An 18,010-nucleotide genomic window follows, 5' to 3' on the forward strand; every position below is an offset into this window, starting at 1 on the left:
GACGTTAAAGTGAAAGGTCAAATTAAAATGGTATTCAAGAAATTCTGAAAAAGCACTAAATTTCGAATGATTAAATTGGTACTTTGATTACTAAATCATCAATCGTTTTTTTGTGGTTTTTGCATCTTTCAAATGTGCTAATTGAAGATCCGGACAATACAAACTTAACACTCTTGAACATTTTGAAATATTCAAGATTGCTGTCACAACAGAACAGGCATTATACCAGATATGTTATTACCTATCACAAACTGTTGATGTGTATGGCCGGTTTTTAAGGAGACAAGTAATTAATTTTGAACAACTCTCGGCTAATCAAGGCATTGCAACATACGTTAAATCCAAGATGGCCGCCACAATATCAGTCATAACAAGGAACTTGTCATTTATCGCATTTTACATTAACTAGGGCAAGATTCTGAGGTTAGTGAAAACAGTTTAGGTGTCAAGGGAACCATTTATAACATTTTGTAACTGATGTATTGCATGATCATTTAAATCCAAAATCGCCACAAAAATAAATACCAAGCGAAAGAAGTGTCCACACCCCGCACAGAAAACACTTTTTACTTTAAATACAGGGATTCAGGATGCAGCAAATTTAATTCTCGCATTCACTTTCTAATACTGACTGTTTTTTCATTGACTGAATCGAATACGGCTACCAAAATGGCTACCATATATATGACAAGGATAGATCCTAAACCGACCGCGCATCAAGAAAGCGCTTTACCACTGGGCTACGTCCTGCCCTCCTCTCATTATATCCAAGTATTTAATGCATTATGTTCAGCGAATTACTATAACTTTATTTTATTATTATCATTTTTTAAAACAAAAACAAAATAACCAACAACAAAATAAACCCCACCCCAAAACGCCATAAACAAACAAATCATCTGTGCATCCCTACTCTGGGAGTTTATAACGTCATATTATATTCCTGGGTGTTCAAAACTAATTTTTGAATTTTTTTCCGCAAGGAAAAGCTAAAAGCGAAACAAATGTATGACGTCTGATTAAGGTACTGCACGTGCGAATAGCTCTTGCATGCGGACCCAATATTATCTGGAAGGAATCGCAACCGCACCGGATACTTTAGGAAAATGTTTATATACTCGTGGAAAAAAGTTCCAGTGTATCAATTGCATGTATACAGAATTGCATTTGCCTGAAATCTGATCATGAAAATTTACAAAATTTATTGTGTAACCATTCCCTTCGATATTCCAGAGGTGTCCTGTCAATTGCACGTGTAATTCACGCTTCATGCGCACCAGCTCTCCATATGCGCATTTCGAGTAACGTTCTTTTTGATGTCATTTTTCTTATCATTGGACCGCGAAACGAGTGTATGACTTCTTATTATCACTCAGAAAAACACTTTTGTTGTTATCTAATTGTCGTCAACGTGATGTCACGCCTCTCGGAAAAAGAATGTCTTCGAGCGATTGGTATGCTTTAAGTTGTTGGTAGACATTGTGGTGTCAATTAGTGTTCATCAGAAGACCATACAGTGTCTGCAGAGATGTTACCAACAGTTGGGAGTACTAGAGATCTTCTGTAGTTAGGGAGCCTACGTGTGACGTCACGTTTACAAAATACAGTCTATATCAGGCTAGTACACCTACGGAATCATTTAGAAACGACAAGTCTGACTTCCCGAATAACCCCTGAATTAAAGGCCAATTAGTGGAAGAACTGTTTATAACCGGTTACGTGATTACAAAATACGACCACGACTTTTCAGCTATAGGTAGTCCTGTTATATTACGTCACTGACGGCGCACCAAGCATGATGTTAAAAGTTGTTTTGTTTAACGACACCACTAGAAGGAAGGAACTGTTATATTTACGGTTATATGGCGTCGGGCATATGGTTAAGGACCACACAGATATTGAGAGAGGAAACCCGCAGTCGCCACTTCATGGACTACTCTTTTCGAATAGCAGCAAGGGATATTGTACATGCACCATTCCACAGATAGGATAGTACATACCACGACCTTTACTACACCAGTTGTGGAGCACTGGCTGGAACGAGAAATAACCCAATCAGCCCACCGACGGGAATCGATCCTAGATCGATCGCGCATCAGATAGGTACTGTACCACTGAGTTATGGCCCGCCCCCTCCATATGTTGGGATGCGAATGCTGTGTTTTAATATGCAGATGTGGTTCAATTCAATTCTGTATTGACTTTATTGAGCTAAACAGCTCATCAATACAATATAAATATAAAAAGGTTAACAGTGGTATATGATACAAAACAATATATATATATATATATATATATATAAACATGTAAACGAGTAGAATGCAAATAATATACCCAAGCTAGTTCTAAGGTTTGTGGCATTGTATACTCTCGAAAAAAGTTCTTACACATACTTATGTTTTTTTCAATATATCAAAACCTTTTCTTTGACATACATGTATTATTTATATGTTAAAAGTACGGCGGTTCATTCCTTTCTTCTGAACCTAAAGTGTAGTCTACACGATGCTTGGCCCATTGGGCTATTTCTTGCTCCACCCAGTGCTCCACGACTGGTAAATCAATGGCCTTGGTATGTACTATCCTGTCTGTGGAATGGTGTATATAAAAAATCCCTGGCTAGTAATGAAAAAATGTAGCGGGTTTACTCTTTAAGGTTATATATTGAATTTTTCAAATGTTTGACATCCAATAGCCGATGATTAATGTGCTCTAGTGGTGTAATGGCGAGACGTAACCCAGTGGTAAAGCGCTCGTTTGATGCGTGGTCAGTTTGGGATCGATTCCCGTCGGTGGGCTGATTGGGCAATTTCTCGTTCCAGTAAGTGCTCCACAACTGGTGTAGCAAAGGTCGTGGTATGTGCTATCCTGTCTATAGGATTGTGCATATAAAAGATCCCTTGCTGCTAATCGAAAACAGTAGCCCATAAAGTGGCGACAGTGGGTTTCCTCCCTCAATATCTGTGTGGTCCTTAACCATATGTCCGACGCCATATAACCGTAACTAAAATGTGTTGAGTGCGTCGTTAAATAAAACATTTTCTTCCCAACTTACGAACGCGTTGCTTAAGCCACCCGTTGTCCCCGTGGTCTACAGATCTGTACTCTACATCCATTTCACAAAAACAACTACAGCGATTAAAATATGTGCGAAGAAATCATATCAACAAGGTGGAATAATGCCACTATGATTTGATTTTGATTAGACTGAATTTCTACTAAATGTACTTTTATATACATACCCACAAAACACGGCCTTGTAATTACAAAACTCGTAGTAGACTCCGTAAAAACTGTTCCCTGAAAAATAACATATTATAGGTCTACACTGCAACCGTCATTGTGAGCTTCTGACGGCTTTGTCCTTGGGTCGATTTTCTGCTCAACCTTTGGCTTAGATGTATGAATAAGAACTCGTCCAAACGGGTGGACACTCGAGCTTTTGTGGTTAAGCCAAACCAGTTTTTGCTGCGTCATGCTAGTACATGTATTGTATAAACAAGTCCGCGTCGGCAGACGATAAAACACAAGCACATGACAGAATAACAGACGGTATTGTCTTGACCAGGCGCGTATGCAGAGGGAGGGTTTGGAGGATTGAAACCCCTCCCCCACCCACCCCGCTCGAGCAATATTTCTTTTCAACAATACACTTGTTTGGGGGGAGGGGAGCGTATCTTAAACCTCCCTATAAACTTTGCTCGCCAGTCCAGACCCCCCCCCCCCCCCCCCCCCCCCCCACCCCCACCCCCCCCCCCCCCCATCTGCTAACATTCCTGCACACGTCCCTGTTGCGGACTTTTGGAGAGTTCAAAGTTCAGCTCAGCCGGCCTTGGCGGTGTAGTGGTTAAGCCATCGGACATAAGGCTGACATGTACTGGGTTCGCCTCCCGGAACAGGCTCCCACCAGCTTTGCAGATCTGTCGCGGATTGCGTCGGTCTGCGTTCATTACATATTTTATGGAAACCAGGCTTTAGACTTTCCCCAAGTGTCTCACATATATGGGCCCATGTGCATGGCGACCGGATAAATTTAAACCTAGATAGCTCCTATTCCAACATTTCAATTTTATCCGCCAGACAGAAGATAAACGCGAATAAGAGCCCTATTTGATTACCGTGCATAATGGCCCTAATGCTGCATAATATGAATCGTTTCATTTATGAGCTGGAACACCGTATTATCAAGGGGTCCAACCTAAACCGTATGACACGTGCTTGAACTTCGTATACCACTACCAAAATGGCGTATAAAGCTCGCTTTGACACACGACGGTGAGTACATTTTGTCTTACAGCGGCATGCTAAATGCCTTTCTGATTAAAATAATATTACGATACGGCTCTAGAATGAATACTCTATCCATCTGTTTACTTAATTCCCGATTTTGTTCAACTACAAAAAAGCTATTGAAGAAAAACCTCGTTATTTTGACGGCCAAAACAAACATGATCAAAGTTTTTTGTGTTATTTTAAGGGAACGAGTTATATTTATTTCTTGTTTTCAGAACAGTTTGTCCAACTATACTCTGGAAGGTCTGCCGTCCGCAGACATGTGGTTGTCCGTCACGACAGACCAGGCGGGCACCAGTGCACTGACTGTGGACGAGTGTTTTCAACTCGAAGTCATCTCAAAGGACACCGCGTTTCCGGATTCATTGGGATGAATGATCTAGTTTTTACATATTGTTTAATAAATTGACATTATAATGCAATGTAGCGTTAGTTTGTTATTAGTCCCCCACTGGACATCTAAAACACCAATCCTAGTATATGGATACATGCCGTGTATCTCGAATAGGTCACTGTGACCTTGACTCTTACCCTTGACCTACATCTGGGGTTTTCAGATGTGTTTAGACAAAATTTAATGACAATGTGACTTACGTTGTATTGTGTACATAAAGGTTCCACAACGAATGACGGTTGATTATTGTATTTATTTCACTCTCGTTAGTTAAGACATGGGTTATAGTCTTAGGTGACATTTTGAAAATTAACTAACGTGAGTGACATATGTAAGATAGTCAAACTTCACGAATTGAGAAACTTATTTCATAAATGAGGGGATTTATATTACATTTCTGTTGCCATTCTACTAAATTTTGTTTTTAATTGCTCAAGATGATCAGAGAAAAATTAGGAATTACAATTGTGACGTCACATTAAAAATATTGCATCACAATGCGTTTTTCTCCAATCCAAAGCCTCTGAGATGTTTCTCAACTGGAGTGTGATAACCTATACTTTATGTTTCATTACTGCTGCCAGTGGTATCACAGTGTCAGTGATGTAACACGAGCAGTTATAGGATAAATAGACTATGCAGGCTGCCTTTGAATATAAATGTACAAGCAATCAAATCATAAGCAATTATATATAAGCATTTACAGGTCTCGAACAATACATTGGTTGGTTTTTATTTAGGAATAAGGACACATTTGAATAGTTGAAACTTAGTTTATGTGTACAATTTAATTGCATGTAACATCTGAACACATGAGCATATTGTCCTTGATTCCAAGTCATAATGAAGGGAGTATCTTTCCTTCATCCACCTTGTAGTTGGTACGTGCAGGTTGAACTCCTTGAGGTGGTCCAGGATATATACCGGTGAGAAAACCTTCTCATGAATCTGATAAACTGACCTCCAAAAAAACCGTTCCCTGTCCAAAATATGTCCTTGCGTTCTTATTTCTAAATAAAAACCAACCCATGTATCGTTCGATTATTTTAATCAGAAAGGCATTTAGCATGCAGCTGTAAGACAAAATGTAAAGTAAAGTTTGTTTTATTTAACGACGCCACTAGAGCACATTGATTTTTTATCTTATCATCGGCTATTGCACGTCAAATATGTGGTCATTCTGACACTGTTTTTTAGAGGAAACCCGCTGTCACCACATAGGCTACTCTTTTACGACAGGCAGCAAGGGATCTTTTATTTGCGCTTCCCACAGGCAGGATAGCACAAACCATGGCCTTTGTTGAACCAATTATGCATCACTGGTCGGTGCAAGTGGTTTTACACTTACCCACTGAGCACTCACTCAGGGTTTGGAGTCGGTATCTGGAATAAAAATCCCATGCCTCGACTGGGATCTGAACCCAGTACCTACCAGCCTGCAGATCGATCACTGTCGTGTGTCGAAGTGAGCTTTATCGGCCATTTTGGTAGTGGTATACGAAGTTCAAGCATGTGTCATACGGTTTAGGTTGGACCCCTTGCAGTGGGCTCATTGGGCTATTTCTCATTCCGGCCAGTGCACCACGACTGGTATATCAAAAGCTGTGGTATGTGCTATCCTGTTTGTCCCTTGCTACTAATGAATGTAGCGGATTTTTACAATATATCAAAATGATCACATGTTGACACCCAATAGCCAAACCGGAATCGGTGGCATCGTGGTTAGGTCATTGGTCTACAGGCTGGTAGGTACTGGGTTCGGATCCCAGTCGAGGCATGGAATCTTTAATCCAGATACCGACTCCAAACCCTGAGTGAATGCTCCGCAAGGCTCAATGGGTAGGTGTAAACCACTTGCACCGACCAGTGATCCATAACTGGTTCAACAAAGGCCATGGTTTGTGCTATCCTGCCTGTGGGAAGTGCAAATAAAAGATCCCTTGCTGCTAATCGGAAAGAGTAGCCCATGAAGTGGCGACATCGGGTTTCCTCTCAAAATCTGTGTGGTCCATAACCATATGTCTGACACCATATAACCGTAAATAAAATGTGTTGAGTGCGTCGTTAAATAAAACATTTTATATGCGCCATATAACAGTTCTTTCTTTCTTTTCCAATGGCCAAATGATTAATAAGTCAATGTGCATCAGTGGTGTCGTTAAACAAAACAAAGTTAACTTAGAATGAGAAACACTGGTTTACCGTAAACACTCGATATAAACTGCTTTGTCTCCAATAGTAGCCGGGTTTCAAATAGTAGCCGGGTTTTCAATAGTAGCCGGGTTTTAAATAGTAGCTGGGTTTTGTATAGTAACCGGGTTTTAAATAGTAGCCGGGTTTTAAATAGTAGCCGGGTTTTGAATAGTAGCCGGGTTTTAAATAGTAGCCGGTTTTTAAATAGTAGCCGGGTTTGAATAGTAGCCAGGTTTTGTATAATAGCCAGGTTTGAATAGTAGCTGGGTTTGAATAGTAGTCGGGTTTTGAATAGTAGCCAGGTTTTAAATAGTAGCCGGGTTTGAATAGTAGCCGGGTTTTGAATAGTAGCCGGGTTTTGTATGATAGCTGGGTTTTGTATAATAGCCGGATTTTGAATAGTAGCTGGGTTTGAATAGTAGTCGGGTTTTGAATAGTAGCCGGGTTTGAATAGTAGCCGGGTTTTGTATAATAGCCGGGTTTTGTATAATAACCGGATTTTAAATAGTAGCCGGGTGATCAATCTGAAAATATAGACTCCGGTGTCTAAACTAGAAGCCGGAATCTTAAATACAAGTCCGTTTAATCATTGTTGTTATTAATCAGCAACCGGTTCAAATTGAGGAGATTATAGGTTTTGTTTCCGTCCTTCTGTCTATCTGTCTGTCTGTCTGTCTATCTGTCTGTCCCACATATTGTTTTTCACACTTCAAGATACTGAGCTAAAATTGTGTGTATAGCGTTTGACTTTCAAGGCTAGTTTGCCCATTTTTCACAGATATGGCCCTTAAACCCCCCCCCCCCCCCCCACCACCCCGCAATTCTTCAAAATATTGAGCTGACATTTTATGTATTGCTTTATCATATTATACTGCTACAGATTGAGTTTGAATTTTGAGGTAATTTACCCATTTTTCACAGTTATGATTTTTGAATTTAGGAAATACAAAAATGTATCTTGCGGACGTTTTTTTCTTTTCTTTTCGCAATGCCTCAAGATATTGAGCTGAAATATTGTGTTTAGCTTTATTATGTACTGTTAAAGATCAAGTTTGACTTTCATGACGATTTACGAAATTTTACTGGGGCCGCTAAGGGGGACATGTATTGCTTTAGCAGTACTCTCAGAATGCTTGTTTTCGTTACGCATGCGTATTCCAAATAATAGAAGCCGGATTTCGAATGGTACCCGGGACTTGAATTATACCAAGGCCAATGATAACAATAGAAATTCCCGACTTGTAATAAAATATTTACGGTAAATGCGCTTCACATTAAAGTAGAAACTAATAAAAAAAATTGTTTATGAATGTTAGCATTGTTCGCTGTCGCTAGCGCCGAACGATACCATGGAAACTCTTATTCCTCTTCTTCTACCTTCAGTTTCTTAACGTTCCTTATTCACGGGCCGGTTGTTTAGACGTTAGTTAGGTTCACCAGCGGTTATGAGAAATTTTCAAAACCAAGGACAGATTCAAGACAAATAATAATATATTTGAAGGAAAGGAAGGAAATGTTTTATTTAACGACGCACTCAACACATGTTATTTACGGTTATATGGCGTCGGACATATGGTTAAGGACCACACAGATATTGAGGGAAGAAACCCGCTATAGCCACTTCATGGGCTACTCTTTTCGATTAGCAGTAAGGGATCTTTTATATGCAATACCTCATAGACAGGATAGCACATACCACGGCCTTTGATGTACCAGTCGTGGTGCACTGGCTGGAGCTATAATATATTTGAAGACATAATGTTGAAACTTGATTTAGAAGAACCAAACTTATCCATACAAATCTCAGATTTGTTTTTTAAACCCACTAACCCATCGGGCTACTGGGTTTGCATTTGTCACTAGCCCAGTGTTTAAAAAAAAAAAGCACTAGCCTCAGGCGTCGGGCTAGCGGATTTGTCGAACTCTGCAAATCTAAAGTATATTTTGTATTTGTGCATTAATAATTCACAAGAAAATATTCTGCTAATCCAGGGGAAAATTAACTATGTTTTGAACAACCGGGCCCAGATCGGGAGTTTTGCTGCGTCCATCAATTGAATAGTCAGAACAGGTGTTATCATAAGTGTACACGACGGAGGTGTGTGTGCGTGTGTGTGTGTGTGGTGTGTGTTTGTAGGGGGGATTTTTGGAACCCTATAGCTATTTGGTAGTAGTAGCCCAGTGGTAAAGCGTTCGCTTGATGCGCGGTCAGTTTGGGATCGATCCCCGTCGGTGGGCAATTTGTTGTTCCATCCAGTGCCCACGACTGGTATATCAAAGACCGTGGTATGTGCTGTCCTGTCTGTTGCATGGTGTAAATAAAGAATCCCTTGCTACTAATGAAGAAATTTAGCGGATTTCCTCTCTATGACTGTGTCAAAATGATCATATGTTTGACATCCAATAGCCGATGATTAATAAATCAATGTGCTCTAGTGGTGTCGTTGAAAAAACATGTTAGGTAGTAATGCAAATCAGATTCGGACATTTTCCTTTAATTCGGATAAAAACCAGCCTGCTTTCAATTCTCAACTGTGACCAAAAACAAAGCACACTGTAAAAATAATTTATATATACAACTTTATTCACATCAACTGTGGACAACAACTGTCCTGTGTTCGTTCAGAAAACCCCAATCCAGTAAATCCGACTTGTTCAGCATCTTTATGAACAACTCTTCATGAACGGAAGGCGGAGACTCAACAGACTCGGATTAATTTGTATCCTTACAGTTGTTAACATGGGTGTATGGAAATATATCATACAAAAGTAAAAAGTCTGAATGACTGCAATGTTGCGAAACGCTACCTTATGCCTGACGCACACCTGCCGACTCGACTGTCGCGTCAGCAGTAGTCTGAATACTAGTATGACATTGTACACCTGCACACACTAGCCGACACGACGGTCTAATCTGGGCAAAACTGGAGATTAGACGCGACAAGTCGCGTTTGTGCCCTGCACACACCTACCGATTAATGCTGACGTGACTGTCAAGTCGGCGTTAATCGGTAGGTGTGTGCCAAGCATTAGTGTTTGCGTTTAGCCATCATGCAATTTTAAATGAATGTGACAGTGGACTCGTTAGTCCAGTCCTGTGTTCAGCGACAGCGAGCAACGTCAACATTCGCGAACTATACTGTTCAAAATAAGTAGGAGATCTTGAGAAACAGCACAATATAACAGAATGAATGAATGAATGAATGAATGAATGAATGAATTTAATGAATGAATGAATGAATGGATGAATGAATGAATAAATGTATGAATGAACGAATGAATGATCATGAAAGAATGTTTAACGATACCTCAGCACGGGAAAATACACCAGGTATTGGGTGTGAAACTAAGGTAAAAGCAAAAAGGAAGTGATGATCAACATCAATATAAAAATTCCAAAGTTAAATCAAAACAGTATAAAGAGCTGTGCACAAATATAAATATCACAGGTGAGTAGATTTAAAATGTGGAATAAAATTCAGTATCTCAGTAGAGAAAACAGAAGAGATGATTTAATATCTTTCGGAATAGGATGTGAGAAGTCGTTGACAAAAGACAATCTCAAGCCTGGCGAGTTTGTCAAGACGAACGTTGGCGTCGGCAAACCGTTCACCTGCTCGTCTCTGAACACGGTCACGTCGATCACGGAAGTCTAGCGTGTATCGGGACTCGACAGAAAACACAACCTAGCCCAACCCCTCTTAATTTTCTAAATGTCTGTGACGTGTACACCATTGGCGTCTGTCAGTAAGGTGTCAAAGGTCGCGTGACGTTGGGTCTACATGGGCGATTCGCTCATTTACCTCGATTCCTCAAAGTCCTTATAAGGCGCACAATCCAAGTGTTTTATTCGGGTGGACACCCCTTGCACGTGCATCATCACGTCACGTGATTCTCATTCTTAACCAGGGATTCGTTGTTGGGTTTTTTAGTTGCCTCGAGTAAGAACTTGACCATACACGCTTCACTTATTTTGAGTTTTGTTTAATCTTGTTTTATTCACTCATTATTCACGTGTGAAGTGAAATATCCCCTACTTATTTTGAACAGTATAGTTGGCTCATTTCCGACATAGTTACTTTAAATATGTTTAACGTGAATAACATGAACCAGTATACTCAACGTTTTGTATTTTAGATTATTATTCTGATCTGTCTCACATAACGCAGTCCATCTGGGCCCCGTTCCACGAAGCGATCTTAGCCCTAAGATCAACTGAAGTGCATTGGGTAGCTATGCGCTTAAGGTAATCTTAGGGCTAAGATCGCTTCGTGGAACGGGTGACTGGAGTGTTCTGATTTGAGTAAAATTAAAAAGCAGCACAAAATACACATCGAATAGATGATTCTTCATAGAAATGTAACATAACAGTGAGTAAATAATATGTTCAATAAAACCTAACCACTGAGCATTCAGCATTTATACAGCTCTTTGATCTGACCAGAAACAACATCACTTCCCACAAAGAATACCACGTACATACGTATCACAAAGATTTCTATAAACACATTTAGTCTTTGCTAGTAGGAAATAACCTCGCCAGAAAACCCCTCAATTCCCTGCTGGTCGTGGAAGAAATGTCAAAATCCCGACTGCCTCATTGTCGAAACCCGACTCGTACTCCAATAGCAATTACATTTCCACACACACAAAAGAAAAAAAAGGAAAAGAAAAGGGATTTATGAAATCTTCAGAACCAGCTGTCCCAAGAATGTATCCAGTTCCGCGGGTTTATAGTTGGTAGGACCATATTTACCTTGGTAAACAATAATACCATCCAGAATAACATAGAGTCTTTCTGGAGAGCTAGCGTATGCGATAGCTGCCCCATTGTCCATGTCGTCTAGAACCACAGGATACAGAATCCCGTGGTCTGTCAACACTTCAGCAGCCAACGCCCGGTATTCTATGGAGTGGTGAGAGTGTATGCAGTAGTTGCCTGGTATTGACCAGCCATCAACTGGGTGCGCTTCAAAGATGTACACCAGAAGGAAGTCCACGTCTGCTTTGTGGCGCTCGGCAACCGAGTACATCTGCCACAGTTTGCCCATGAACGAAGGTCAGGTGCAGCTGCCAAAGTTGATCACCAGAGGGCGTCCTGGCTTCATGGCGTCAAGGAGACTGATCCTCGCGGCGCCATCTGGTGTCCAGACGGGAGAATCGGGTGCAGGGTAACCACACCAAGCAGTCTTCAATGCGTCGTATTTGAAGTCCCTCCACATGATTTTCAGTGCACGGAAGGAGTACGCTGATTTCAGGCTGTTCTCGGGTGTCACGACGTTGTCTCCTATTATGTTGCTGATTTTGTTAAGGAGAGACCTCTTGAGCGGCGGAATAACCGGTGCCAGTAGTAAAATAACAAGCCTAATAACGATTCCGACGACGGCTCTGTATAATCCGACAGCGACTGTAAATGGCCTGAGTATTGTAAGACGATTCATGGTTACATGTCTGTAAAAAAAACGAAACATTTCATTGTGTGTGTGTGTGTGTGTGGGGGGGGGGGGGGGGTTGTGTTTTTTGGTGGGGTTTTTGGTGGGTTTTTTGTAGTTGTTGATGTTTTGTTTTGCTTTTGTTTTTTGTCTGTTTTTGTTAGTTTGTGTGTGTGTGTGTGTGTGTGTGTGTGTGTGTGTGTGTGTGTGTGTGTGTGTGTTGTTTTTTGTTTCTTGGTGTTTTAGATCATATCTCACGAGTCATTCTTGTGTCACGAGTGTGATATGAATTGTTGACATCACGAGAAGATATAACATATCATATTTGACAAACAAGAACACAGAATGTATTTTATAATTTCATCATTTTACCTTTAAAAATTTACTTTAAAATTTACAAAAACACCCCCTCCTAAAAACCAACCAGTTACGTCATATTGATAATAATGGTTTCCGAATATTAACCTAAAATTTGTATCTAAGACTATGATTCACTCGAGTTTGTCAAAATATATCACTTGAATCCCTTTACCAGTTTTGACAAGTAAATAATATATGTTCTTAATCGCATAGGCGTACAGTGGGTAAGGGTGGGGGCAGGCTGATTTGTGTCCGAATTTAGAGGTTTTAAACGAAAGTGCCCGAATCTTGATAACAACGTTATAGAGGGTTGCAAACGAAACGCTAAGCATTTTTACAAGGATTATTAATGTACAAAATAGAAATATTATTGCAACTTGCTCAGTCCACTAGCATGCTGGTCTTAGACTAAAAAACATTTTAAGCTTAGGGAGGCACAAATATATTGTATATTAATAACCTTCTTACAAATATTACAATGACTATTAATAATCTTCTTACAAATATAATGAATATTAATAACCCTTTTGCAAATATAATGAATATTAAAACTCTTGCAAATATAATGAATATTAATAATTATCTTACAAATATAATGAATATTAATAACCCTCTTGCAAATATAATGAATATTAATAACCCTCTTGCAAATATATTGAATATTAATAAATCTCTTGCTCCCCTTCTCGTTGCTTAATCGAATAGATAAGGAAACAGTTTTTGGATATATTATATTGTGGTTTTACTTAATAACTTTCAAGATGTCAAAAAGAAAAAAACTTTAAATTATAATATATGTTGCCAAAAAAACAAATGGATTTTTAAATACATGTAGTAAACCGTGAAGCAACTTTGTGCCAAATGTCAGGATAGTATCCGGGAAGTGAATGATGATTGCTTATGTAAGGAACACCACTATAAGTGACGTGATTGCAGTTGTAATAACAGAGCGGGACGTAGCCCAATGGTAAAGCGAACGCATGATGCGCGGTCAGTCTAGGATCGATTCCCGCCGGTGGGCCCATTGGGCTATTTTTCGTTCCAGCCAGTGCACCACGACTAGTATATCAAAGGCCGTGGTATGTGCAGTCCTGTCTGTGGGATGGTGCATATAACAGATCCCTAGCTACTAATAGGAACATGTAGCGAGTTTCCTCTCTATGGCTGTCAAAATTACCATATGTTTGACTGTAGGCCTAAATATGTATTTATTTAAATATTCTTACTTTTGTTTTAGAATGTGCCATATTCTTTGTATTATTCATATATAAAGAAATAAAAGAATTGAATTGAACATGAAACAAAAAAATGACATCCAATAGCCGATGATTAATAAATCATATCAATGTGCTCTAGTGTTGTCGTTAAACAAAACAAACAAATAACAATTTTTAGATTGCAAATGACATTAATGGCCGGTTTAAGGATCCGCGGGGCCTGTAGCACAAATAACAGCGGACACCCTTCCCAGGATATACAATTTGCAACCCCCTCGGGGAGAGGGGGAAACATTACCTATTGTCCGAACCAAATTGTTAAAACTACAAAAAATTACTCTCCTACCTTTAATTGCCATTAGATTTCCTCCAAAGTTTGTCCAGACACAAATCACAAAAAAAACCCCCACTACAAATATACAGATTCCACACACGAGACTGCAACGATGTCGCCGATATTGTCTTTGCTGAGATTGCATAGGGAAAAATACATGCAGTTTTCTGCCGTCTGCCATGTTGCTTGTTTATGGAATACTCTTCAAGAGGGGTGAAAGCCTCCAAAGTATGTGACACAATTACTATGAAATCGATGATCTCTAGTGGTATTATTAAAATAATAATAATAATAATAATAATAAATAATAATATGACGTCATCACGTTTGCTTTTATATCGTAACATGTTATGACGTTGTTAGATTAAGTCCTATCCTTTCACCCCTCTTGAAGAATATTCCATAAAAAGTCACAATGGCAGCTGATACAAAATTACATGCTTTTTTCCCTATGCGCTCTCAGCGAAGTCGATATAGGTGACATAGTTATCATCTGGTATGTGGAATCTGTATCATTGTAATGGTTTTTTCAAGATTTGTGTCTGGACAAACTTTGGAGGAAATCTAACGGCAATTAAAGGTAGGAGAGTAATTTTTCGTAGTTGTTAACAATTTGGTTCGGACAATAGGGAAAATAAATGTACACATCACTGCGGGGCCCCCTGAAGCGCGGGGAACGTAGCACGTGCTACATGTGCTACTAGAAAAAACCGGCTCTGCTAAGTATAACAGCAGTCGAACCTCGACGTTTGTGAGGAGCTATCACTTTCGCTTCCGCTCACTCTCCTGTGACAGTTTTAAGGAGAATACAGTTATAGGCCTATAATATTAATATTTAGCCTACAAAGGAGCCTATAAGATTTTAATAATACAAATAATTTACATTATTAATACATTAACAGTTTATGTACATATGATTCATTTAGCCTATTAATCAATTTCTTATGACCAAATATTGATTTTAAAATTATTATTACAACAGAAACTGATACAAAAACATGTCTTACCACTGCGGGATATTATATACAACCGTCCCTTTGAATTTAGAACGATGACGTCATACCACATTGGGCACCGTGAAACTAAATCAATGCCACATTTCAGTTTATTTCCAGCTACAACCTTTCTTTCTTGAATATGACACCTAAAGAGCATTTTATTTTTTATTATGAAAAATGAGCACCCAGCCAGCAAAGGTGTTCAATGAATAGGTTGTATAGTACATGCATTATGATATTTATTTTAATGTTTTAACATTTTCTTCTTTCTTTTTCTTTTTCACAGGGGATAACCGCATGCGGGTAACTGTAGTTACTCGCATCCAAGATGGCGGAGAACGCACATGATGAGTATTAAACAATGTGAATTTCCGTATTTCTAAGCATTACATTCACATTTTAATAGAGCGTATCGGCAATTGGTTTAGTATGAATATATTTTGAATCGATACACTAAGGACAAGTTGTGTAATTCGGCTGATAATGAAATCACAATGTTAGCCATGATGAAGGTAACTTCAAAGCGATGATGTAGGTAACTGTCTAGTCAGCTTCAGATGGGATGTGGGTATCTGACAAAAGGGATGCGGGTAACTGCAATGATGAGCGTAACTGTAGGATGAGAGTAACTGCTGTAGTTGCCTCTTCATAACTAATGGTCGCCATGACATTGTGCGTCTAGAAACAGTAAAACAAAACATTCTTATGTTTTCCCCTTCCTTTTCTTGTGCTATTTGTGCGATACATCCTCCGCCCGAGCCAATACTATTTTAACACACACTATCAAAATGTACATTGGGGCCATTCAAATATTACGTAACGCTCGAGGGGGTGTCGGTTCAAACATTATGTGGCGTTACAGGGGGTGGGTGGGTGTATTTAACAGCGTTATGTAGCGCACTGTTTTTTATTATTAGTTCTTTTTTTCTTCTTTTGTCTTCATAAACTCTCTGTCATGGTGACAATGTTTAATGTAGGCCTAGTTAATTATAGCTAGATGTATAGACTCTTATATTCAGATTAAAGTAATCAATCACCCAATTTTGAATTATTTGTGACTTGAACGGCATTCTGCATCGAACCGTTACCCTCATCCAACCGTAACAGATACCCACATCCTCATGATGTTGACACTTTCAGTTACCAACATCACAGCGATTTTTGATGTCCGTTATCTAATTCCAAAATACTATTTTTTTAAACGTATGCTTCAAAAATGCATATTTTATATATTTATGAAGTCTCTGTATATTGACATCTCAAAAATGCCCGTTAAGAATGGAAATTCACATCGATTAATACTTATCATGTGCGTCCCCCACCATCTTGGATGCGAGTAACTACAGTTACCCGCATGCGGTTATCCCCTGTGTTTTTGTAATGATTGTTTGAAATATTTTTGAAACATTGTGTTCATGCTGTTCCAAATGTGGAATCTTTACATCTGTGGTTGCTATAAATGAAGCAAAATTAACCGTTGTTGATTCACTAAACGACAAGTCATAATATTATAGTCTAACTATAGGCCTACGTGGAAAGAAAGAAAGAAAGAAAGAAAGAAATGTTTTATTTAACGACGCACACTCAACACATTTTATTTACGGTTATATAGCGTCAGACATATGTTTAAGGACAATACAGATTTTTTGAGAGGAAACCCGCTGTCGCCACTTCATGGGCTACTCTTTCCGATTAACAGCAAGGGATCTTTTATTTGCGCTTCCCACAGGCAGGATAGCACAAATCATGGCCTTTGTTGACCCAGTTATGGATCATTGATCGGTGCAAGTGGTTTACACCTACCCATTGAGCCTTGCGGAGCACTCACTCAGGGTTTGGAGTCAGTATCTGGATTAAAAATCCTATGCCACGACTGGGATCCGAACCCAGTACCTACCAGCCTGTTGACCGATGACCTAACCATGACGCCACCGAGGCCGGTAGGCCTACGTGGAATTCACAATATTAAACAATTATCTTACAGGAATGGCCACGGCCTTTGATATACTAGTCTTTTTGGCATGAACGGTTAAATGCAATGACGTAGAGTTACTAGAGAGCAATCAGCTTAGCAGCGACCGCGCGGGAAATCGGTGCTTTTTGCGGTTTCCGTGTGAACGGGCCTTTAGGCGCACAAAACCATCGCTACGTCCAGCGATAACGAGCAACGCTTACTATTTCATTGGTTTCTAACGTCATCGATAAATTAGGGCATCGTGGCTTCATGGCACCAAGGAGGTTGAAAGGCGAGACGTAGTCCAGTGGTAAAACGCTCGCTTGATGAGCGGTCGGTCTGGGATCACCATCGATGTGTCCATTGGACTATTTCTCGTTCCAGCTAGTGCACCACTAATGGTATATCAAAGGCCGTGGTATGTGTTAACCTGTTTGTGGGATGGTGCTTATAAAAAATCCCTAGCTACTAATGGAAAGATGTAGCGGATTTAATGGTTGATTGCTTGATCAACAAATCCAATAGATCAACAAATCCAATAGCCAACGATTAATAAATTGATGTGATCTAGTGGTGTCGTTAAACAAAACAAACTAGACAAGGAGGTTGAGCGTGGTGGTGCCATCGTGTGTCCAGACAGGAGAACTGGGTGCAGGGTAACCACACCAGGCAGTCTTGAATGCGTCGTTCTTGCAGGCGACCCAACACGTCTTGATTGTACTGCGGGAGTACATTGATTTCAGTAGGTTCTCCGGAGTCAAGTTGCTTCCCCCCAGTAATTTTGTGGCAGTCTTCAAGAAAAAAGTATTGAACTGTGGAATAATCAGTACCAGCT

General features: G+C 39.6%; 2 protein-coding genes across 2 annotated transcripts; both read right to left on the minus strand.

The window, feature by feature from the left end:
- Positions 1 to 11,559: 11,559 nt before the first annotated feature.
- LOC121388491 (type I iodothyronine deiodinase-like) lies at positions 11,560 to 11,931 on the minus strand. Its single transcript, XM_041519848.1, has one exon. It carries the CDS (start codon positions 11,929 to 11,931, stop codon positions 11,560 to 11,562), a length of 372 nt encoding a protein of 123 aa, XP_041375782.1.
- A 9-nt stretch (positions 11,932 to 11,940) lies between these two features.
- LOC121385340 (thyroxine 5-deiodinase-like) lies at positions 11,941 to 15,283 on the minus strand. The gene is made up of 2 exons (XM_041515986.1): positions 15,231 to 15,283; positions 11,941 to 12,331 (listed from the first exon to the last, which is right to left on the minus strand). The coding sequence occupies exon 2, from the start codon at positions 12,319 to 12,321 to the stop codon at positions 11,941 to 11,943; it is 381 nt and encodes a 126-aa protein (XP_041371920.1). The 5' UTR covers positions 12,322 to 12,331; positions 15,231 to 15,283.
- Between the last annotated feature and the right edge of the window lie 2,727 nt (positions 15,284 to 18,010).

Source organism: Gigantopelta aegis, chromosome 2 (assembly GCF_016097555.1).
Source record: "Gigantopelta aegis isolate Gae_Host chromosome 2, Gae_host_genome, whole genome shotgun sequence".
NCBI lineage: Eukaryota > Metazoa > Mollusca > Gastropoda > Neomphalida > Peltospiridae > Gigantopelta > Gigantopelta aegis.

Excerpts from the sequence above, each read along its gene's own strand:
- LOC121388491 (XM_041519848.1), bottom strand. The coding sequence starts at position 11,931 with ATGGGCAAACTGTGGCAGATGTACTCGGTTGCCGAGCGCCACAAAGCA.
- LOC121385340 (XM_041515986.1), bottom strand. The coding sequence starts at position 12,321 with ATGAATCGTCTTACAATACTCAGGCCATTTACAGTCGCTGTCGGATTA.